The sequence below is a fragment of the Nelumbo lutea genome, chromosome 2 (assembly GCF_056320005.1).
Source record: "Nelumbo lutea isolate HS-2025 chromosome 2, American lotus-T2T, whole genome shotgun sequence".
Taxonomy (NCBI): domain Eukaryota; kingdom Viridiplantae; phylum Streptophyta; class Magnoliopsida; order Proteales; family Nelumbonaceae; genus Nelumbo; species Nelumbo lutea.
This window is the reverse complement of record NC_142685.1, coordinates 28,866,334-28,891,281: the sequence shown is the minus strand read 5'-3', so window position 1 is coordinate 28,891,281 and position 24,948 is coordinate 28,866,334. Positions and strand designations below refer to the sequence as shown.

Genomic DNA, 24,948 nt, shown 5'->3' with positions numbered 1-24,948 from the left:
CAAAATGTTATTTTTTCAAAATTTCTCTTCATATAATGGTTGACCCTAACCTTCTGATTTCTTTTCTGAAATTAATTTATTTTTCGAATTTGCCCTCCGTATAAATTCTGTATTTTTTTATTGTTTTTATGTAGAAACCAACTTCAATAATGATTATTGGGTCTACTTTGTACGAGAAAGTTAGTGATTTCAGTTACAAAACTTTAGAGAAGGTTTCAGCAACGATTAAAAACTTTAAAGTAGTTACAAGTAGAATTGTACAAAGCGAATAAAGCGAGCTTCCTCTGTCTCTTGCTGGTTATCATCATTGTCATCGTCATCGTCGTCGACGCCGTATGCCAATTACGTGGGATCGTCTTCTTTCTCTTTAGAGTTCCTACGTTCGAAGTGACTAAGCGAAGTCATGTTTCGTAACCCTTGTCTATTTAGCCGTGGCGGGTAACTTCCGAGGTGCAGCGCGCTCGAATCATGGCGACGGAAGCAGACGAAGAAGCTCCGCCTTCGAGTCAACCGCTGCTCGACGGCGAGGAACGGTTACTGCTCCATGGATCGGCTTCCAACACTACTTCTCAGGTTGCGATTGTTGGCTCCAATGTGTGCCCCATCGAGAGCTTGGATTACGAGTGAGTTTGGCGGAGATGTTTGTTATATTGAGATTGAGTCTATGTCCTCTTTTTTCTTCTTCGTCTGTTTGTTTTGCTGAATTTGTTGGTATCGATTTGTGACTGGTTGCAGGACAATTGAGAATGATTTCTTCAAGCAAAACTGGAGAGGTCATGGTAAGGTCCAGAATTTACAGTATGTATTCATGAAATGGACGTTGTGTTTCTTCGTTGGCATTTTTGCTGGATTCACCGGATTCTGCAACAACCTCGCCATCGAGAATATTGCCGGAATGAAATTCGTTATCACGTCGAATATGATGTTGGAGAGAAAGTTAGTAACATCTTTCTCGGATCTAGGGACTATAAAATTTTGTTCTATTTGATTTTGAATTCTGCTTGTCATTTCGTATCAATTGGAGGATTTTCTTTTCTACTAAATTCGACTATTTCGCACAGGTACGCGGCGGCTTTCGCTGTTTTTGCCGCTTCAAATTTCGTTCTTCTTCTGTTTTCATCGCTTATAACGACGTTCATAGCACCTGCGGCAGCGGGATCCGGTATCCCGGAAGTTAAGGCTTATTTAAACGGAGTGGATGCCCCGGGGATCTTTTCTCTGCGGACTCTGGTTGTCAAAGTAAGATTCTGGTGTCTTCTCAGTTTTCCTGTCTGATTTTCTGATTTTAATTGTTTTTCTTTGTCAAGTGGAAGAAACTGAATATATTTTAATAAATCCTCTGAACTGTTGGATGTGAAGATGAAAACGCTGTGAGTCACTCAGTCATCTATACATTCCTGTATCTAACTTGGGATTAATCTTTGGATGCTGAGGTCGGAGGACATTTTTATTTTGTCTGCCACTAGGTGTGAGCGTTATTCGGTTCAAACCAGAAAACCGAACCGGAAATTTGGTTTAGTGTATTTCGGTTATCGTTTCAGTTTTTAGATTTTCAAGTTCGGTTAATTTGCTTTCGTTTTTAACAGAATAAATCAAATATTCACCCGTATCTGCCACTTGGTAGTTGGTTAACTATTCCCTGATTCTAGTGGTAGTGCCCCTCTTGAGATGAATATGCTTATTCAGGGCGATTTTATATCCCGTCATCAATCTTATGAAGTCAAAAGATCCAATTGCTCCATGGCAATGGAAACATCTTCTTTTGGATGCCCGGCAAATAGTATCGGGTTTACATTATGTTTCTTTCTCTCATGTTAAGAGACAATTTAATGGATTAGTTCATGCTTTGGCTGCATGGTGCTATGGGTCGAGCATTGAAGATGAAAGGGTTTCGAACCCACCACTTTGTATTCAAAGTTTTCTAAGTAAATAAGCAATTTTCTGAAGCAAAAAAAAAAAAAAAGATTGAGACGTCATTTACACCCTGGATAGCTGCAATCAAGAGTAGCTTCATCTCTGTGGAGGATCAAATGACATCCAAGACTGGAGCACAGTTGACATATTCACCTCATTATCAAGGTCACAACATTTAGACCATTTACAGCACCAGTTAGAACCGGTTAGAAAAAGTGATCTGTTACAGGTTGAAGGGACTCGAAGAAGTAGGAGTAGACCGAAAAGGACTTGATGGATGTAGTAAGAAATAATTTAAGCACCCATATGTTGTGGATATGGCATTAAACAAAACGAAATGGAAAAATAGGATTCAGCCGACCCCATATAGTTACAACAAGGTTTAAATGATTTCATCATGATGATGATCTAAGTCACAACAGTTGAATTTTACCATACTTAATATAGATATTACTGTATTGATTTTTGGTCTGGTAATAATATGATCATTCAGTCTCTTGAATTGGTTGTTCTCTGAAAGTAATATCTAGAAGGTTGCTTCCTTAATGTGTTTTGATGGTGATCCCCAATCATGATTGATGCATCTATGTTGATAAAATGACTAGGGTAAAGAGAAAATTTTATATTCTTTTAGATGATTGCCTCACTCGAACTGTTGTTATTTTGTCTTTGTTAGAATTGTTATAATTAGTTAACAGGGGCATTATTGTCTTTTTCATTTTAATTTTCTCTCTTATGTCTGTTGTAATTTAGCTAAGGGTATTGTAGTCATTTCATCTTTAGTAGAATGCTAATACAACCTAGGTCGACAGTAAGGAGAGAAGATTAGATTTCTCCTTGCTAGTCTTCCTCTTTTCTCTCTTTCTCTTCCCATCTTCTTCCCTTTTTTTCTCCTATCCTTTTCTTCACCTTTTTCTTTTATTAAACTTGGAACATGGTATCAAAGCCTTGAGGTCGACTGTACTGTTCACGGCACTATCTCTCAACTTTTTGTGCCCTAGGAATAGAGAATATTCTCTATTCTTTGTTGGAGAGGAAAAGGACTTAAGAGGACTGATTGTCCACTTGGAAAAGAGGCTTCAGTGCCTCAAGTTGTAGTGTTGTGTGATTGGTGGTGTTTTTCTAAAAGCCCTCTTTTCGGCAATTCGAAGAGAGGGCTGATGATTTTTGGTGCTCCTTAATGTGTAGTGAATTTGTAGTGGTTTGTGATGTGGTGACACCTTGTGGTAAGTGTGTAATCTTTCCCAAGTGTTTCTAAAGTAGAGGGCTGACAATTTTTTGTGTTTTTCTAAAGAAAAAGGTGTGTTACAATAGTTGCATACCAGCTGTTTGACAATTTGCCTAGGTGACAAATAGTAGCACTAAACCTATAGTAGTTGTGCAATCAGATTTCGTGACTTCTCAATTAACTATAGTGAAACTCAATGGTACTAATTATATCTCATGGGCCAAGTCGATTAAGGCATCTCTCATTGCAAGAGGCAAGTTGAAGTACATCAAGGAGGATCCATTGAAAAGTGAATCATAAGGGAACAATGAATGGGTAGAAGAGAATGCCCAAATCATGACATCCCTTTGGACGAGTATGGAGAATCATGTTAGTTTGAACCTTATGTTTCTAGACACAGCCAAGGAGATTTTGAACCATGCCAAGCAATTGTTTTCTAGACAAGACAGTGTTACAAAACTTTACCAATTATACCAAAATTTTCTCTCTTCAACAAGGGGATAAAAGTGTTGAAGAATGTTAGTGTAGGGGTATTTCTGTCTTTATACCTATGCTGAGGTTGCTGATCTGTAATATTATATTAGAACTAGTGTCCCTCACTTAAATAAGGGCACATGTGTCTTTTCCATTATATTAATAATATAAAACATGTCTGGCCAAATGGGAGAAGGATCTTTTCCCTAATTTGAACCAGACTTTTACTCTCTCCTTTTCTCCTCCTTTCTCTCTCTCTTTCTTCCTTCTTTCTTCTTCTTTCTTCTTGTCTGTTATCAGACTAATAGAACTCAAAGGCAGGCCAATTTATAATATGGTATTAGAGCTCAACTAAGCAACTCGGATCTGCCCAGATTTTTTTTCTCTGCGCACTCAATCTAGGGTTTTCTCTTGATTTCTCTGCCATCGATTGGAGATAAGGAAAGGGCTGAAAAGGAGTGGTCGCCCTCTTCCCTTGGAGGTTTCTATGCCTCCAGTTGTGTTGTTCATGGTTGGTTGCTATGGTTTCTATGAAGTCCTCCCCTAATCGATGAATTGAAGAGGGCTGATTCGTGTGGTGCAGTGGATGTTTTGTGTGGACTGATTTTCTTCTTGTGTGGTTTGTTTTTCGGGTGATGAGGTAAGAGATTTCTATGCATATTTTTTTGTTATGAATCAAATAGGAAGTATGTTTCAGATCAAATGATGGGATTTCAGACTGTAGTGTGCTAGGGTTTATGCTGCTTTTTGTGTGATTCGAAGGGGGAGTAGTTCTCATATAGTGGTGAGATTTTGGGTAGTCGTAGGGTAGGGTTTGTGGTGTAAAGAGTGCAACCTTCAGCAATAACAAGTGCTGAAACCAGTGTGATCAGTGTAATCAAGTAGTGTGCAGTGTGCCGAACTCAGTGATAACAGAATTCAGCAATGGAAGATAACAGTGATAGCAAATCTAATGTGATGATACCTACTGACTACCTGAATGTTCAAATGACCTCCATTAAACTGAATGGAGAGAATTATGTACCTTGGGCTAAATCTGTAGAAGTTTTTCTGAAGGCAAAGAAGAAGGTGAAACACATAAGGGAGGAGAAACTCTCTACTAATTCTTATGAGTATAAAAACTGGGAACAAGAGGATGCACAGATTATCATGTGGTTATGGAATAGTATGGAACCCAAGATTAGTGTAAATTTCATGTTTCTTGACACTGCCAAAGATGTGTGGGACCATGCTAAGAAGTTGTATTATGGTCAAGACAATACAACCATAGTATATCAGCTGTATCAGGAATACTTTAATTTGCAACAGGGTAATCAGAGTCTTGAGGAGTACTATGCTAGTATGAGAAACATTCGTAATGAGTTGAATGTTTATCACCCCCTCACTTCTGATGTCAAAATTCAGCAACAACAGAGAGAACAGCTTGATGTGACTCGATTTGTGGTGGGGCTGAAATATGAGTATGAACCAGTGCGGGCTCAGATACTAGGAGGGTCAGCTCTCCCTTCCTAAGAAGAGGTGTTTGCTCGACTTCGGAGGACTTCTGTTGGATCTACTGAGAACTCTAATGTCTTAGATAGATAAGCCTTTGCAGTGTCAAGGGGTCGTGGTGTTAGAGGTGGAGCTCGAGGAGCTCAGTCTAGCCATGGTGGTAGCAGTGGTCCGGTATTTGGCCGAAGTGGTGGTGGTGGACCTACATATAACCGTGGTGGTGATCGTACTAGAGGTAGAGATTTAGGGGGAGCCCGTGGTAGAGGACGTGACTCGGGTCTGAGGAGATGTACTCATTGTGGTATGGATGGACATACCATTAATTATTGCTATGACTTGCAAGGTCCACCCTCAACCTGGGCCAATCATGCCATGACTAGTGACACCAGTTTCAGACAGGAGAATCGTTCAACTGATCAGATGCCTCCTACATCCACAAATGGTCCCGGGAAGGAGATGGTGAGTGTTCCCCGTGATGAGTATGAGAGGTTTGTCCAATCCACATCTTAGCGGAACGTGGCTACTTTCGCACACTCAGGTATGGCTTGTTTGGCATCTACACCCAATCCCTGGATTATTGACTCTGGAACCTCCGATCACATGACTGAAACTCTAGGTGTGTTTTCTTCCCTCTCTCATTGCTCAACATCACAATCTGTTACCTTGCTAATGGTTCCACATCCTCCATTTGTGGTGTTGGTAATGTTGACTTGGACCCTGTATCCCTATCCTCAGTTTTTTATGTCCCTAAATTTATGTTTAACCTTATGTTTGTAAGTAAGCTGACCAAGTCACTTAATTGTTCTATTACCTTTTACCCTTCTATGTGTGTTTTTCAGGATCTCAAGACAGGGATGAAGATTGGTGGAGGGCATGAAGCTGGTGGATTGTATTATCTTGACGGTGGTGGAAGAACATCAATAGCTCTCCAGTCATCTCTCTCCTCTCCAGTGGCACTGTCAATTTGGTCATCCTTCGCTGAAAGTTTTGAAATCATTGGTTCCTTTGTTGAGTCAACTTTCTGTGTTAGATTGTGATTCGTGTCAGTTGGAGAAACACCATCGTGTTCCCTTTAGTTCTAAGGTTGATAACCATGTGTTGAGTTTTTTTTCTTTGGTTCATTCAAATGTTTGGGGTCCTTATAAAGTGATGTCATACAATGGATATAGATATTTTGTCATTTTTGTTGATGATTTTTCAAGGATGACGCGGCTCTATTTAATGAAAGAAAGAAGTGAATTGTTTACCATCTTCTAGAAATTTTATGCTGAGATTCGCAATCAATTTGGTGTTCACATTAAAATTTTTCATTCTGATAATGGCCGTGAATATTTATCTTCATCATTTCAATAATACTTGGACCAACATGGCATTATAAATCAGACCTCATGTACTTACACCCCACAACAAAATGGGGTAGTTGAGAGAAAGAATCGTCATCTTTTGGAAACAACACGATCCCTCTTGCATCACATGAATGTTCCCAAACCCTTTTGGAGTGATGCAGTGCTTACTTCTTACTTCTTGATTAATCGGATGCCCACGTCTATCCTTATGGTCATTCTCCATTTACTACCTTGTTTCCCACCTTGTCTCCATTTCCTCTTTCTCCTCGGTTATTTGGGTGTGTCTGCTTCGTCCATAATTTGGGTCCCGGGAAGGACAAGTTAGATGTACGATCCATCAAGTGCATCTTCCTTTGCTATTCTCGAACCCAAAAAGGGCATAAGTGTTACGATCCTAGTTCTCGACGTTCCTTTGTATGTGTTGATGTTACCTTCTTTGAGTCTACCTTGTTTTTCTTGGGCCCGGTGATGCTTCATCCTCATCATCACCTCCCCCTCTTCCACTTCCAGTTGCTGATTCTGTTCCCCTTGTTCCAGCCGTGACCAAGTCCTTGCCTCCAGTGCCACCACCTGTTGAACACCCACCTATCCGTCAAGTGTATACACATCGCCCACATGTACTGGCTACTACTCCTCCGGCTCCATCACCGTCGACAGATCCGGCAGTTGTCTCCACACCAGCGCCGAACCTAGTATCTGATCTTGATCTTCCCATTGCCTTGTGGAAAGGCAAACGCACTTGCACCATTCATCCTAGTTCTAATCATGTTTCACTCACTCACCTTTCCACTTCCCATTGCCAGTTTATCTCTTTGTTATCCTCAGTTGTTGTCCCTAAGGATGTCCAGGAAGCCCTTACCTCTCCAGAGTGGTTCAATGCAATGGAAAAAGAACTCTCAACTCTACTTCATAATCATACTTGGGACCTCACCATTCTTCCTCTTGGGAAGTAGGTTGTCGGTTGTAAGTGGGTTTATACTATTAAGTATTTGCCTGATGGTAATGTTGAGCGCCTGAAAGCTCGATTGGTTGCAAAAGGGTACTCTCAAACCTATGGTATTGACTACATAGAGACCTTCTCCCCAGTTGCTAAGATAGGGTCGGTTCGTGTTATGATCTCTCTTGCATCTATGTATGATTGGCCCCTCTATCAACTTGATATCAATAATGCCTTTTTGCATGGTGATTTACTCAAGGAGGTCTACATGGAGCAACCACCAGGGTTTGTTGCTCAGGGGGAGGATGTTAAGGTATGTAGACTAACGAAGGCTATATATGGGCTTAAACAGTCTCCTCGAGCATGGTTTGTAGGTTCAGTGAGGTGGTAAAGAAGTTTGGTATGAAACAGTGCCAAGTAGATCATTCTGTCTTCAGTCATGACTCTCAGGCAGGAAAAATCCTATTGGTGGTGTATGTAGATGATATTGTTATTACCGAGAATGATAAAATGGGCATTGACTGGTTGAAGACTTTTCTATAGGAACATTTTCAAACAAAGGACCTTGGTAAATTGAAAGATTTCTTGGGGATAGAAGTAGCAAGATCTAAGCATGGTATTAATTTGTGTCAGAGGAAATATGTGCTTGATTTGTTGGAGGAAACAAGTTTGTTAGGTGTTAAACCAGCTTAAACACCTATGGAAACAAATACTAAGCTGAGCAGTGATATGGGTGAAGTGTTTGAAGACCCTGGCAGATACTGACGACTTGTAGGTAAATAGAACTACCTAACTTGTAGGTAAGTTAGTTCATGTAGAAACCTCTAGTTCCTCATTGGAATGCGGTTCTAAGAATTGTGAGGTATTTAAAAGGGGTCCCTGGTCATGGTTTGATATGCAAAAGTGGTGGAACACTTGAAATAGAAGGGTATACTGATGCTGACTGGGCTGGTTCTATGTCTGATAGGCAGTCTACCACAAGTTATTGCACTTTTCTTGGGGGTAATATGGTGACATGGAAAAGTAAGAAGAAGACAGTCATGGTGAGAAGCATTGCAGAGGTAGAATATAGAGCTATGGCACATATTGCTTGTGAATTAGTGTGGCTAAGGAACCTTCTACAGGAGATAGGATACAACATTAACACTCCAATGAAGCTCTATTGTGACAATCAAGCTGCAGTTCATATTTCTTCTAATCTGGTGTTTCATGAAAGAACCAAGCACATAGAGGTTGACTGTCAGTTTGTGAGAGAAAAGGTGCTGAATGGAATGACAGACACTGCATATGTTAACACGGGAAACCAGTGGGCAGACTTATTTATAAAAGGGTTGAGTCGGGGAAGAATGGACTACATATGTAACAAGTTGGGACTATATGATATATACTCACCAGCTTGAGGGGGAGTGTTAGTGTAGGGGTATTTCTGTCTTTATACTTATGTTGAGGTTGCTGATCTGTAATATTATATTAGAACTAATGTCCCTCACTTAAATAAGGGCACATGTGTCTTTTTCATTATATTAATAATATAAAACATGTCTGGCTGAATAGGAGAAGGATCTTTTCCCTAATTCGAGCCAGACTTTTCCTCTCTCATTTTTTCCTCCTTTCTCTCTCTCTTTCTTCTTCTTTCTTCTTGGTTTTTATCAGACTAATAGAATTCAAAGGCAGGCCAAATTATAATAACGAATACTATGCTTCTCTAAAAAGCTTAAGGGACAAAAGTGTTGAAGAAAATACTATGCTTCTCTAACAAGGGGATAAAAGTGTTGAAGAATACTATGAACCCCTGTCCATTGATTTGAAGACCAAGAACAAAGAGAATATCTAGATGTAACAAGATTTTTATATGGGTTGAGGTCTGAATTTGAACCAATGTGGGCCCAAATCTTAGGGAGTAGTGATCTTCCATCCTTATCTAAGGTTTTCTTCCACATAAGGAGAGCCTCAAATCCACATTAGTGATCATCCCCCGCCTTCAAAGAGATTAGCCATGGTGGTTTCAAGAGTAGATTTTCCTAGTAGGAATATGCGTGGTAGAGGTGGAGATAATGTGAGGGATTTTTTGTTGTGGGCACAAAAGTGCACAAAGAGGTGGTAAAGAGGTTGGTGGTGCAAGAGGTGGTGGTGGTTGTAGTAGTAGTGGTCGTGGTTCAACTTGTGAGTGCTCACATTGTGGATGAGAAGGTCGCACAATCAACTTTCGTTATGATCTTTATGGCCCTCCATCTTCTTGGGCTAGCCATGCAATGGTGGAAGGTGGCTTTGGGAGTCTTAGTGTAACTGAAGATACTCCTACTTCTAATGTTGGTAAGGATAAAGACACAATCCTAATCTCATGTGAAGAGTACGAAAAGCTTTGCTAATCTGCCTCTTCTAGTTCTGCCACTATTACACTTGTGAAGTCAAGTACTGCTTGCCTTGTTTCTAGTTCTCCACCTTCACCCTAGGTAATTGATTATGAAGGCTCAAACCACATGACTGGCTCCTCAAATATGTTTGTATCCTTGTCACCACCTTCTACCTCTCAAGCCATTACCTTAATTGATGGTTCTTCTACCATTATCATTACCGGTACTGGTAATGTGTCTCTTAAATATGACCTTAGCTTATTCTCTATTTTTTATGTTCCCAAGTTTCCCTTTAGTCTCTTGCCTGTAATTAAGCTTACTCAAACTCTTCATTGTTCAATAACATTTAATTCTTCATATTGTGTCTTTTAGGATCTCAAGATGAGGAAGACGGTTGGTGGTGGTTGTGAAGTTGGAGGACTATACTACTTGGATGACCATGGTCCTAAGAAGGATCTTCATTCCTCTCTTGCACCACATCAATGGCATTGTCATCTTGATCATCCTTCTCTACGTGTTTTGAAAAAGCAAGTCCCAACTTTGGAGTCTGTAATTTAGCTAGATTGTGAGTTATGTCAGTTGGTAAACATTATAGAACATCTTTTGTTCCTAGCGATGATAAGAGAGTCCTAAGTCCTTTTGCTTTAGTCCACTCAAATGTTTGGGGTCCTAGTTGTATGTCATCTTATAATGGATTCAGAAATTTTGTAACATTTATTGATGACTATTCAAGAATGATATGGATTTACTTGATGAATGATCGTTCAAAATTGTTCTCTATTTTTTTATCTTTTCATGCTAAGATAAGGAGTCAATTTGGTGTACTTTAATGCGGCTATCTATGGACTGAAGTAATCACCACAAGCATGGTTTAGTCGTTTTATAGTGTGGTGCAAGATTTTGGCAACAATGCAATGTTGATCACTATGTATTTAGTAAGGACTCGTCATTGGGAAAATCATTCTAACAGTGTATGTTGATGATATTGTTCTCACTGTGAATTATACACATGGAATTAATGAGTTGAGTTGTAAATCAGTCCCCTAAATCTGATGTAAACTTGGAAAAATTAGAGAGAAAAAAAGAGGAAGTAAAGAAGAGAACAACAGTACAAGAGAAGGAAGATAGAGAAAAGAGGAGGAAGAAGAAGAAGAGTTCGAATGTCTCTTCCCTCCCTTCTCTAATCCTTTTACTAAACTTCAACCTTAACATAATTACAAGTATACCCTTAAGTGGGCGGCCAGCTAGGCAGTAACATAAAGAGAACTAGCAAAAGAAATAACAGGCCCATTAGCTAACAATTAAATAAAACATACTACAAGGAAAGATACTGAGGCCCATTCAGCCCAATTTCTTTTCACTCCACCTCAAGCCGAGCATAGACATCAATCATGCCCAGCTTGCTTATATAGTGTGTCAGCTTTCCTCTCGGAACTCCCTTGGTCAAAATATCAGCCAACTGCTCTTTTAAGGTGTTGAATGGCAAACAAACTTCTCAAGAGGAAACTCTTTCCCGTATAAAATGTCTATCAGCCACAATGTGCTTAGTTCTATCAAGTTGAACAAGATTATGTGCAATATTGATAGCTGCTTGGTTGTCATAGTAGAGCATCATTGGCTTCTCATAGTCAACTCCCAATTCTTCTAAAAGGGATCATAGCGATAGTAATTCTGACACACCATGTGCCATAGCCCTATATTTGGCTTCAGCTGGTAACTACAGACTGTTTCTTACTCCTCCATGAAACACTATTCCCTGCCACCAAAGCACAATAACCTGAAGTGGATCTCCTATCATCAATACATCTTGCCCAATCAGCATCGATGTATGCTTCTAACTTCATGTGTCCATGTTTGGCAAATTGAATACCTTTTCCTAGAGTACCTTTCAAGTAACACAGAACTCTTTCTGTAGCAGCTAAATGAGTATCTCTAGGAGAATGCATAAATTGACTAATAACACTCACTGCATAGGAAATGTTCGGCCGAGTCATGCAAAGATATAACAACTTCCCAAGCAGTATCTAAAACACTCCCTTACTAGGTAAAAGTTCACATCTGTAGCAGAAAGCTTGTGGTTAGGATCAATAGAAGTGGAGGCTGGTTTAACACCAAATTTGCTAGTCTCAGCAAGGAGGTCAAGAACATATTTGCGCTGAGAAATGAAGATACCATCCTTAGATTTAGCAACTTCAATGCCCAAAAAATATCGGAGACCTCCTAAATCCTTGATCTCAAATTCAAAGTTAAGAAATCTCTTGAGTTTACTGACCTCTTAGGTGTCGTTACCCGTGACCACAATATCAACAACATAGACTATCAAAAAGTCACCAAAGATCCACTTCTTTTCAAGAACAAGGTATGATCCGATTGAGTTTGTGTGTAACCAAATGAGACAAGAACAGCCCTAAACCTCTCAAACCAAGCCTGAGGAGACTATTTGAAACTGTAAAGAGATTTATGCAGTTTACACACCTTCCCCTACATTCCCTTTCCATACCCATTTACAACCCACTGGTTCCTTCCCTTCAAGCAAGTCAACAATATCCTAGGTATGGTTCTGGTACAGACCTAGGTATCACATGGGAAGAAACAGAAGCAAGAAAAGAGTAGTAGGTAGGAGATAGAAGGCTATAAGATAGGTGTTTGGAGATACAATGGGCTGTATACTTCTGTTTGCCCTTGCGGAGAGCAATAGGAAGATCAAGGTCTAAGAAGGGTGTAGCTGGGTCAGAGGAAGGCTGACCTGTTACCTCAGTAATGATGGGAGGAGCAAGAGACTCTTCTGTAGGAGTGGAAACAACTTGCCCATGTTTGAATCTATGCCTTTGGTACCACCTTTAAAGAATAGGATAAGGTGGAGGAGGAGAAACAGGAATATTGGAGGTAGGCCCAGTAGAAGAAGTGGACACCTCATGAAATGACTCAAAAGGAACAGGAAGAGGAACTGCTGGAGACAAAGTAAAGGGTTCCTCAGATTTCTCCCCTTCAGGAGAAATACTAAAGAAAGGAATAGTCTCAGCATATGTGACATCATGAGATACAAAACGAGTGCCATTAACTGGACCAAACCAGTAATATCCCTTTTATGTGGGGGCATATCCCAGAAAAACACATTTACAAGCCTTAGGTTCAAATTTGTGCCTTTGATGGCTATGGACATGCACATAGCAACTGTACCCAAAAACACGGAGAGGAAGAGAGAAGAGATCCTCATTCAGAAAGAGAAGGCTAAAGGGAGCATTGAAGCCAAGAACCCGGGAAGGCATACGGTTAATCAGAAAGGTAGCAGTAAGGGCAGCATCTCCCCAAAACTTTATAGGAACATGGGATGCAAAAAGGAGGGATTTGGCAACTTCAACCACAAGCTGATTCTTCCTTTCCGCCACTTCATTCTGTTGTGGAGTGTAGGAACAAGAACTTTGATAAATAACCCCAAAAGTTTCAAGATAGGCTGAGAGGGTTTTCTCCAAATACTCCTTAGCATTATCAGAACGGAATATTTTAATCCAGGTGTTAAATTGGGTAAAAATGAGTTCATGAAAATTTTGCACAATAGTTGGTACTTCATTCCTGGATTTCATGAGATAAATCCAAGTGTAACAAGAGTAGTCATCAATAAAAATGATAAAGTACTTGTAACCCCCCATAGTAGGCAAATGATATGGCCCCCACACATCAGAGTGAATAATATGAAAATGAGAAATAGATCTTTTATTGCTCATTGAATAAGATTGTCTACAATGCTTTGCCAGTTCACACGACTCACAATGAAGACTTGATAAAGACACTCCCTTAAACATATTTGGAAATAAATAACTCAAAGCATTGTAGGTCCAAGGCAACTCCATGAAGTGGTCCAAGAGCACTATCAGGTGTGTTTAGCAAGTATATTCTGTTCGGCTCATGGACACTCCCAATCATCCTCTGAGACTGTAGGTCCTAAAAAAACACAATGAGTGGGAAAGAAGGTTATGCTACAGTTCATGGATTTAGTCAAGCTACTAACAAATAAAATATTTGTATTAAGTTTAGGGACATAAGGATAGAGGGTAAATAAAAGGTGTCAGAGGTTTTTATATCCCCTTTGCAGAAATGGGAGCAAGGGACCCATCAGCAAGGGATATTTTCTCTTCACCAAAGAGAAGGTGGTATGAACAAAAAAGGTTAGACAAGCTGGTCATATGGTTTGATGCACCAAAATCAATGATCCAAGGGATTTTATGATTACCTGAAACTGAAGCATGGCCTGCAGAAGCATAAATACCTAAGTGAGCAAATGTTGATGATGATGATGTGTTGCCTGAAGAGTGAGATGTAGAAACAGTAACCTCCAAGTGACTTAATAGCCTACCATACTTTTCAAAGTCTGCCTTCATTGCTACCAACTGTTGAATGGTGGAATTCCCTTCACTCTCCTTACTTCCTCCTTCCGGTACTATGGCAACATTAGCTGTCTTCGGCTTTCCTGTCTGACTTCCCTTCTTAAAATTGTTGTTATTCTTAAACCGGTCAGGAAGAAGATTAGGATGAAGCTTTCAGCAAGTGTCCTTTGTATGCCTCGGTTTCTTGCAATATTCACATACCTGCTCCTTCTTCTTAGTTGAATCCTTCGGCTTTATTCCTGCATGTGCAAAGTGTTCCATAGGTGGACTCTATGAGTGAAACCGCCACCTACTCTCCTCACTGCTAACCATAGCATAGGCCTGGGCAAGAGTAACATCATCTTTGGCTAGAATATTCTGCCTAATGATGTCAAACTCAGGGTTGAGCCAGTAAGAAATTCAAACACCCTGTTTCTTTCCACCAACTTCCTAAACATTTCTGAATCATTCTTAGTCTCCCATGCAACTGTCTCCATAACATCAATTTCCTGCCCCTGTTTTAGGTTCTTCACATCACTTTTCAGCTTGTAGACTCTAGCCACATTCAACTTCTATGAATAAGTTTCAGTAACACTATCCCAGATCTCCTTAGCAGAGGAAATCCAGAGATAGTGTTGACTTATACGATGCTGCATAGAGTTGACTAACCATCCTATGACAGTATAGTTCTCCTGCATCCATTTCTCATATTCAGGGTATGTCTCTTCGGGTTTCACTTTACTGCCTGTGAAGTACCCTAATTTTCCTCTACTATAGACATAAATCCTTATAGACTGTGCCCAAACAAGATAATTTGTTTCATCTAGCTTGATTGTGGTCATACCAGTCAAAACAGAATCTACCAAGCCAAGCCCGAAAACCAGCACCAGCTTGAACTCACTTCCGTATTGCTCCATTAATCAAACAAAAATAAAAAAACCAGAAATTTGGTCCTTATAAACTTACTTGAAGTCAAACCAGTACCTAGATGCTTGAAAACTAGGGTTTCACTACATCCGACCGTTGGGGAGAAAGAGAGAAGAGGCAGTTGTTCCTACCAGAGCTTCCCAATCTCTTCCAAACCTGAACCCCCCTCTTTTAGAAGTCAAAAGACACCTCCCAAGCACAGAGTGCCACACCCAAAGCTTCACTTTTACTTGTAACTTCGAAAATCTATAATCGGCTAGGGTTTTGGGCAGAAATAGTACAACACCACTTCTTGGCAATATCCTGCCAGATTTACACTCTACAAACCCTTTACCAACTAGGCAAAAGATCCTCTGAACTATAGAGAACTTATCTCTCCATACACTCTCTTAATCGAAGGGTGTATGGGAAAAGAGAAAGAAGAAAAGAAGGAAGAAAGAAACCTGCTCTGATATCTAAATCAATTCTCTAAATCTGTTGTAAACTTGGGAAAATTAGAGAGAAAAAAAGATGAAGAAAAGAAGAGAACAGCAGTACAAGAGAAGAAAGATGGAGAAAAGAGGAGGAGGAAGAAGAAGAGTTCGAATGTCTCTTCCCTCCCTTCTCTAATCTTTTTACTAAACTTCAATCTTAACATAATTACAAGTATACCCTTAAGTGGGCAGCCAACTAGGCAGTAACATAAAGAGAACTAGCAAAAGGAATAACAAGCCCATTAAAATAGGCCCATTAGCTAACAAATAAATAAATCATACTATAAGAAAAGATACTAGGGGCCCATTCAGCACAGTCTCTTTACAAGTTGAAATAGTTCCTACAACAACACTTTCAAACTAAATATCTTGGAACCTTGAAGTACTTTCTTGGAATTGAGGTAGCTCGATCAAAGTGAGGAATCTCTTTGTCCCAACGAAAGTATGTTTTGGATATGTTGGATGAAATTGGGTTGTTGGGATCCAAGCCAATTAAAACTCCTATGGATCCCAATGTGAAGATGACTGATAATCAGGGGGAGCCATTAGAAGACCCTATAAAGTATCAAAGACTAATAGGCAAGTTGATCTATCTTACCATCACTATGCCTGACATCTCTTTTAGTGCTGGAGTCCTTAGTCAATTCATGTAGAATCCAACAACTATTCATTGGGATGGTATTATGAGGGTGCCGAAGTATCTAAAAGGGTGCTCTTGGTCGAGGGCCTTTATATATAGTAGAAGATCAAGACTGTAATCAGTCTTGAATCCTAAAAGGTTTTAGGTTTGTAGAACATAAAAGAAGATGAGAGAAAAGGGAGAGAATAGAAGAGAAGCAAGAGAACACAAGTTGCTGAAAGGAGGGACAGATTCTAACAGATCTGCCGCCGCCACTCTCTTAATATTTATAGGTTTATGTTTAGTACATGATGAAAGGACACATCTGCCCTTGGTACTTACATAATAAAGAAAGTAAATAAAACTGAAATAAATAACAACCGAATTAGCAAACTGACTCAAACTGACACTACTATAACTGAAACAAATACTACTGTCCTACGAACACAGTGGGGACCATTGCAGTGGGGCACACATCAGTGTTCTCTACACTCCCCCTCAAGTTGGGAGTAGATATCTATCATGCCCAACTTGGATAGGTCTGTCTCTAACTTCTTCCTCGGTACAGCCTTGGTGAGGATATCCACGAGCTGCATATTGGATGTGATGTACGGAAGACACACTTCTTGTGATATAACTCTTTCTCGCACAAAATGTCGATCAACTTCGATATGTTTAGTTCTGTCATGCTGCACTGGGTTGTGGGCTATATTAATAGCTGCCTGATTATCACAATACAACATTAAGGGCTTTTCATAGTCAATACCCAACTCTTCAAGTAGTGACCTCAGCCATAAGATTTCAGCCACTCCATTAGCCATTGACCTGTATTCCGCTTCAGCACTGGAGCGGGAAACAACACTCTGCTTCTTACTCCTCCAAGAGACAAGGTTACCTCCCACAAGGGCTTAATATCCAAAGGTAGACCTTCTGTCATCAACACTTCCAGCCCAATCGGCATCTGTATAGATTTCCACCCTCATGTGATTATTGTTCTTGAGTAATATACCTCTACCCGGGCATCTCTTCAAGTATGCTAATATTCGTTCTGCCGCAAGAAGATGAGAAGTTCTAGGGGAGTGCATGTACTGGCTGACAACACTAACTGCATAGCTAATATCCGGTCGAGTGAGATAGAGATATAGAAGCTTTCCAACCAACCGTTGGAACATAACTTTGTCCTCAAGAGGGTCCCCACCCTCTGCACTAATCTTGTGATTTTGTTCGATGGGTGTATCGGCCGACTTAACACCCAGCTTTCCAGTTTCCGCCAACAGATCTAGAACATATTTTCTCTGAGAGATAAAAATCCCCTGCTTGGATCTAACAGCCTCAATACCCAAAAAGTACCGTAGTGCACCAAGATCTTTTACCTCAAACTCTTGATGAAGGAGCTGCTTGAGAGACTCAATCTCATGACTGTCATTTCTTGTCACCACAATATCATCTACATATACTGCTAGTGGTGTCAGAGAGGACTCCATCCTTTTGGTGAATAGTGTATGAACTGACTGGGCCTGTACATAACCAAACCTTCCAAGGGCTAATCTGAACCTATCAAACCAGGCTCTAGGTGACTGCTTCAAACCATATAATGCCTTGTTCAGTCGACAAACCTTCTTACCTGTCTCTGTATCATAGAATCCAGGAGGCAACTGCATGTAAACCTCTTCTTGTAAGTCTCCATTCAGAAAGGCATTTTTAACATCCATCTGAAACAGGGGCCAAGAATGATTTGCTGCAAGGGATAACAAAACTCGAATGGTGGTCATCTTGGCTACAGGGGCAAAGGTCTCCAAGTAGTCTATACCATAAGTCTGAGTGAATCCCTTTGCAACCATCCGGGCTTTGTATCTTTCAATAGAGCCATCAGCATTATGCTTCACAGTGAGTACCCATCTGCATCCCACCGGTTTCTTTCCTTTTGGTGGGTCAACCAGTGTCCAGGTATTATTCTTCAACATGGCATCCATTTCGACTTGCATTGCATTTTTCCATTCTGGAACCGATAAGGCTTCTTGCACTGTTCTTGGAATAGGGACATCGGCAATGGAAGTGAGATAGGACCGGTAAGATGGTGATAGACGATCATAGGATAGGAACTGTGAGATGCTGTGAGTTGTAGAAGTGGTGCAATGTCGTTTCCCTTTGCGAATGGCAATAGGGAGATCAAGGTCATCCACAGGAGGGGAAGTGGCAACAGCGAGAGGTATCTTAGTAGGCTCTGGATCTAGAGCCGCAGAAGGAACTGGATCTGGCCGGGACTACCGAAGACTAGGATCAACCTGCCTGCATCGCCTGTGATAGACTCTCAACTCCGGCTCCCTCTGACCACCCTCACCACTACAACCTTCATTACCCAGTGGAATAGGTAAAGGAACAGCCCCACTTCCACTCTCACTGCTCAAAACAGCCCCACTTCCACCCTCACCACTACAACCTTCATTACCCAGTGGAATATGCCTATTCTTCCTTTTGGCAACGCCGTTCTGCTGTGGTGTATAAGGGCAAGTGCTCTGGTGAATAACTCCATGGCTACGAAGATAGGAGGTCAATGGTTGAGCAAAGTATTCATTTGCATTATCAGATCTGAGGACTTTGATTTTAGTTCCAAACTGAGTGAGAATCATCTGATGGAAGTTTTGGGTCAGAGCAGGAACCTCATCCCGAGAATGCATAAGATATACCCAAGAAAACCGGGTATGGTCATCAACAAACAGTAGAAAATATCTGTACCCACCCATAGAAGAGATATGATATGGCCCCCAAACATCAGTATGCACAATATCAAAAGGGAAATTACTCCTTTTATTACTTAAAGAATAAGAGGTTCTACGATGTTTGGCAAGCTCACAACTCTCACACCTCAACTCTGATAGCTCAACAAACTCAAATAATGCAGGAAGCAAACTTTTCAAAGACTTAAAAGACAAATGACCTAACCGGTTATGCCAAAGCATAACTGAACTCACAAACTGGGAAACAAAAGACTTCTTATCCACTGACTCTTCCCGTCGGGTACTCTCCCCAAGCAGATAGATCCCGTTCGTCTCACGGCCAGTTCCAATCACCTTCCTCGTCTCCAAATCCTGAAAAACACATCGGTCAGGGAAAAAGGTTACTGAACAGTTCATGTGTTTGGTAATACTACTAACTGAAAGGAGGTTGGTATCAAGCTTAGGAACATGCAAAACAAAAGATTAAGAGATAGTGTCCGATAACTTGATGTCCCCCTTGCCCGAAATGGGAACGAGAGAGCCATCAGCAATGGATACTCTATCTCGGCCAGAGGACAAGTGATAAGAAGTAAACAAAGATGGCAAGCTAGTCATATGGTCAGATGCACCTGAATTTATTACCCAGTAGTGACCAGTATTACCTGGAGCTGAAGCATGGTAAGCTGAGGCTCGAGTACCTGAATGTGCAAATGCAGATGTAACAGGAGCTGATGGGGACTGGGATGGCTGAGCTGAACTTCCAACTTCCTTTTCCAACTATATGAGGGCAGCCCGAACAGCAGCTAAAGTCTCCAGGGATGTACCTGATGAGGATGTTGAATCAGTGTTCACAGCCATATGAGCATTACCCTTCTTATTTCTCAGTTTTGCTGGGACCAAGTGAGGACGTAGCTTCCAACAAGTATCTTTTGTGTGCTTGGGTTTCTTGCAATGTTCACATACCAGATCCCGTTTATCTTCCTTCTTCTGGTCCCTTTCTGAGTCACCCCTGGCTTGGGTTTAATAGCTGTCAAGGCTGGGAAAGAAGGTTGAGGCTGCATCATAACTTTCCTCCTGGTCTCTTCACTATGCACCAAGGAGTATGCTTGAGAAAGGGTCACACTATCTCTTGTCAATATTTGTTGTCGCACAATGTCATATTCTGAATTCAAACCAACCAGAAACTCAAATACCCTATTCGTCTCAACTTGTTTTCTTTGAGTCTGTGTATCTTTGGGACTCTCCCACTCAAGGGTCTCCAGATGGTCAATCTCATGCCACAAGGATTTCTAGGTAGAGAAGTAGAAAGAAACTGGCTTCTCTCCTTGTTTAAGGCTGTTCACCTCACACTTTAGTTCATAGGCTCTGGCAACATTGAGGGGTTGGGAATAGGTTTCTTTCACAACACCCCATATTTCTTTGGCTGTCTTTGCCCACAAGTAATTTCGGTTGATATGTGGCTGCATGGAATTACACAGCCATGCCATAACTAAATAGTTCTCTTGAACCCACTTGGTGTATATTGGGTCCTCCTTGGAAGGTTCTTTCACATCTCCCAAGAGGTAACCCAGTTTTCCCCTTCCTCCAATAGCCATCATGGCTGATTGTGCCCACTCCAAATAATTTGACCCATTAAATCTCATAGTTGTAATCTGAAACCCAGTTTCAGATACATTACCATAACTGTGGTTTCCAAAACTACTATCTCCCTGACCCTTGAACTCCATCTTTGATCAAGATTCAGTGGCTACAAACTGTTAGAGCAATTATACCAGAAAACAAAGTTAAGTAAGTCTGAAAGCTAATCCGAAACTGATCTGATCTGAAACTGATCTAATCCGATCAGAAATACCAACACAAAACCGATCTGAAACTGATCTGAAACGGGTTTGATCCGATCAGGAATACCAACACAAAACTGATCTGAAATCAATCGCCTATCAATCTGAGATGCTGTTCTCTGAAACCACTACTATGGGACCCACTACTGTGAGAGAAAAAATAGGGTTTCAACTGTAGGTTTGAAGAAAATTAGTGATATGAAATCACTAAAGTGCTCAGCTGCACTCTCCAAACAGTCTGCACCAGTAGGACTTGTCGTAGGGCACTGTGAAACCCTAAAAACTAATCCCCTTTGAAGAGGGGGTTCTGCCCAACAATCAAACCCTAGACACAAACTTAATCACAGTTCGGCAAGTCAAACCCTAGGGCAAACTTGAACACAGTTTGGCCCCTCTTTCTAGATAGGTCCAACCTATCTCGGCTGATTGCAATCTCTAAAAATCAGTAAAGAAACAAACTTACTTACTGATTACCTGCCTTCGGTGTACTGTCTTCTAGGGTTACCTGAACCCTAGCCTTCGTTGCCTCTTCCTGATTACCAACTCTCTGCAGGCTGCGGCAAGTCTTCAACCGCTGCGAACCTCTCCTGGTAATCTCCAAGATTCAGCCGCCGAAAAACTTCTTCAAGGCATCCAGCCCTAGCTAGTTCTCATGTCATCGGCTGGACTAGATACACATGAGAAGCCCTAGATAGGCTCTGATACCAAGTAGAAGATCAAGACTGTAATCAGTCTTGAATCCTAAAAGGTTTTAGGATTGTAAAACAGAAAAGAAGATGAGAGAAAAGGGAGAGAATAGAAGAGAAGCAAGAGAACACAAGTTGCTGAAAGGAGGGACAGATTCTAACAGATCTGCCGCAGCCACTCTCTTAATATTTATAGGTTTATGTTTAGTACATGATGAAAGGACACATCTGCCCTTGGTACTTACATAATAAAGAAAGTAAATAAAACTGAAATAAATAACAATTGAATGAGCAAACTGACTCAAACTGACACTACTATAACTGAAACAAATATTGCTGTCCTACGAACATAGTGGGACCACTGCAGTGGGGCCCACATCAGTGTTCTCTACATATAAGAAAGGGGGAGATATGTCTTTGGTAGGGTACTCAGATGCAGATTAGGTAGGGTCTCCGATGGACTGGAAATCTACTACATGTTATTGTACCTTTTTGTGTGGAAATCTAGTTACCTGGAAGAGCAAGAAGCAAAGTGTGGTTGCTAGGAGTAGTGCTAAAGCTGAATTCAGGGCAATGGCCCATGCCACCTGTGAACTAGTTTGGTTGAAGCATCTTCTTCAAGAGATGAATATCACAATTTGTCAACCCTGTTGAAGTTTGACCTGCCCTAGAATTCTGTCTTGTTCGTTGACTGTAAAGTAAAGTAAACAACAAGAAGTAGGAGAGGAAAGAAGAAGGAGAAAAGAGAGGAAAGAGAGAAAGGCTGGCTCGAATTAGAGAAAAGTTATCCCTAGTTTCGGACAGACCTGTTATTATATTATTAACTTATTGGAAAAGACTTGAGTGCCCTTCTTTAAGTAAGAGGCACTCAAACTAACGTAACCGTACACATCAACATTCTCAACAAGTACAAAGACTGGAATACCCCTTCACTAACATCACTAACACCAAACTGGTGAGTATATATCATATAATCCCAGCTTGTTACATATGTAGTCCACTCTCCCCCAACTCAAACCTTTTGTAAACAAGTCTGCCCACTGGTTTCCCGTACTAACATATGTTGTTTCTATCACCCCATTCAGTTTCCCGTACTAACATATGTAGTTTCTATCACCCCATTCAGCACCTTCTCTCTCGCAAAATGGCAGTCAACTTCGATGTGCTTGGTTCTTTCATGAAACACTGGCTTGGAAGAGATATGAACTGCTGCCTGATTGTCACAATAGAGCTTCATTGGAGTACTGATGTCATATCCTATCTCCTATAGAAGGTTCCTCAGCCTCACTAATTCACAAGCAGTATGTGCCATGGCCCTATATTCTGCTTCTGCACTGCTTCTTGCCACAACTATTTGCTTCTTACTTTTTCACGTTACCAGGTTACCCCCCAGAAAGGTGCAATAGCCTGTGGTAGATCATCTATCAGACATAGAACCTGCCCAATCAGCATCGGTGTATCCTTCTACTACCAGTTTTCCACCACTCCTGTACAGCAAACCACGACTAGGAGCTCCTTTTAGATACCTCACAATCCTTAGCACTGCATTCCAATGTGGGACCAAAGGTTTCTGCCTGAACTGACTCACCACACTAACCGCAAATGAAATATCTGGCCGAGTAATGGTTAGATAGTTTAGTTTGCCTACAAGCCGTCGGTATCTACCAGGATCTTCAAATACTTCACCCATATCACTGCTCAGCCTCATATTTGTTTCCATAGGTGTCTCAGTCGGTTTAGTACCCAACAACCCTGTTTCTTCCAGTAAATCAAGCACATATTTCCTCTGACACAAATTCATGCCATGCTTAGATCTTGCTACCTCTATGCCCAAAAAGTATTTCAACTTGCCAAGGTCCTTTGTCTGAAAGTGTTCCTGTAGGAGTGCCTTCAATCTGTCAATGCCCATTTTATCATTCCCAGTCACAACGATATCATCCACATACACCACCTATATTATTTTGCCTGCCAAAGAGTCAAAACTGAAGATAGAGTGATCAACTTGGCATTGTTTTATACCAAACTTCTTGAACACCTCACTGAACCTACCAAACCATGCTCGAGGGGACTGTTTAAGTCCATAAATAGCCTTCTTAAGCCTGCATACCTTACCATCCTCCCCCTAAGCAACAAACCCGGGTGGTTGCTCCATGTAGACCTCTTCGAGCAAATCACCATGCAAAAAGGCATTTTTGATATCTAGTTGATGGAGAGGCCAATCATACATAGCTGCAAGGGAGATGACGACACGAACTGACTATATCTTAGCAACCGAGGAGAATGTCTCTGCGTAGTCAATGCCATAGGTTTGGGAGTACCCTTTGGCAACCAGCCGCGCCTTCAGGCGCTCAACACGACCATCTGGCAAGTACTTAACACTATACACCCACTTACAACCGACAGCCTGCTTCCCAGGAGGAAGAGCGGTGAGATCACGTGTGATTATGATGCAGAGCAGAGAGCTCTTCTTCCATAGCATGACACTACTCTGGAGAGGTAAGGGCTTCCTAGACATCCTTAGGAACAACCACTGAGGATAACAAAGATATGGACTGGCGATGGGAGGCGGAGAGGTGGGTAAGTGAAACAAAATTGGAAATAGGGTGAGGGGTGCAGGTACGTTTACCTTTCCGGAAGGCAATAGGAAGATCTAGGTCGGAGGCTGGTGTTGGAGCTGGAACTGGATCTGTCGACGGTGATGAAGCTGGAGGAGCTGCAGCTGGTACACGCGGGCGATGGCACCGGAGGCAAGGACGTAGGCATGACTGGAATTAGAGGAGGTGGATCAGCCATAGGAAGAGGAAGAGGAGGTGGTGATGTGGAGGAAGCAGCAGCACCGGACCCCACGAAGAACGGAGTAGACTTGAAGAATGTAACATCAGCACAAACCAAGGAACGACGAGAACTGGGATGATAACACTTGTACCCTTTCTGAGTTTGGGAATAGCCAAGGAAGATACACTTCAGGGAACGTGCATCTAACTTGTCAATCCCGGGACCCAGATTATGAACGAAGAAGACACACCCAAATACCCGAGGAGAAAGCGGAAACGGAGACATGTTGGGGAATAAGACACTAAAAGGAGAACGACCATCAAGGATAGACGTGGGCATCCGATTAATTAAGAAACAAGAGGTGAGCATTGCATCGCTCCAAAAGGTTTTGGGAACCCTACAAGATGGTGGTTCTTTCTCTCAGCAACCCTATTTTGTTCCGGAGTGTAGGTACATGAAGTTTGGTGTGTAATGCCATGTTGGTCCAAGTATTCTTGAAAAGATGAAGACAAATATTCACGACCATTATCAGAACATTTTGATGTGAACGCCAAATTGATTGCGGAACTCAGCATAAAATTTCTGGAAGATGGCAAATAATTCACTTCTTTCTTTCATTAAATAGAGCCACGCCATTCTTGAACAGTCATGAACAAAAATAATAAAATATCAGTATCCATTATATGACATCACTTTATAAGGACCCCAAACATCTGAATAAATTAAAGAAAAAAGACTTGACACACGGTTATCGACCCTAGAACGAAAGGGAACACGATAGTGTTTCCCAAGTTGACATGAC

General features: G+C 41.2%; 1 protein-coding gene across 1 annotated transcript in view; it reads left to right on the top strand.

Moving 5' to 3' along the window:
- The window catches only part of LOC148869483 (putative chloride channel-like protein CLC-g), a 34,219-nt gene continuing 9,271 nt past the window's right edge, over nt 1-24,948 (top strand). The window contains exons 1-3 of the mRNA XM_088968936.1: nt 1-623; nt 736-936; nt 1,062-1,239. Of these exons, the coding sequence (XP_088825062.1) occupies nt 469-623; nt 736-936; nt 1,062-1,239 (534 nt within the window). The 5' untranslated portion in view covers nt 1-468. The remainder of the gene's footprint in view (nt 624-735; nt 937-1,061; nt 1,240-24,948) is intronic.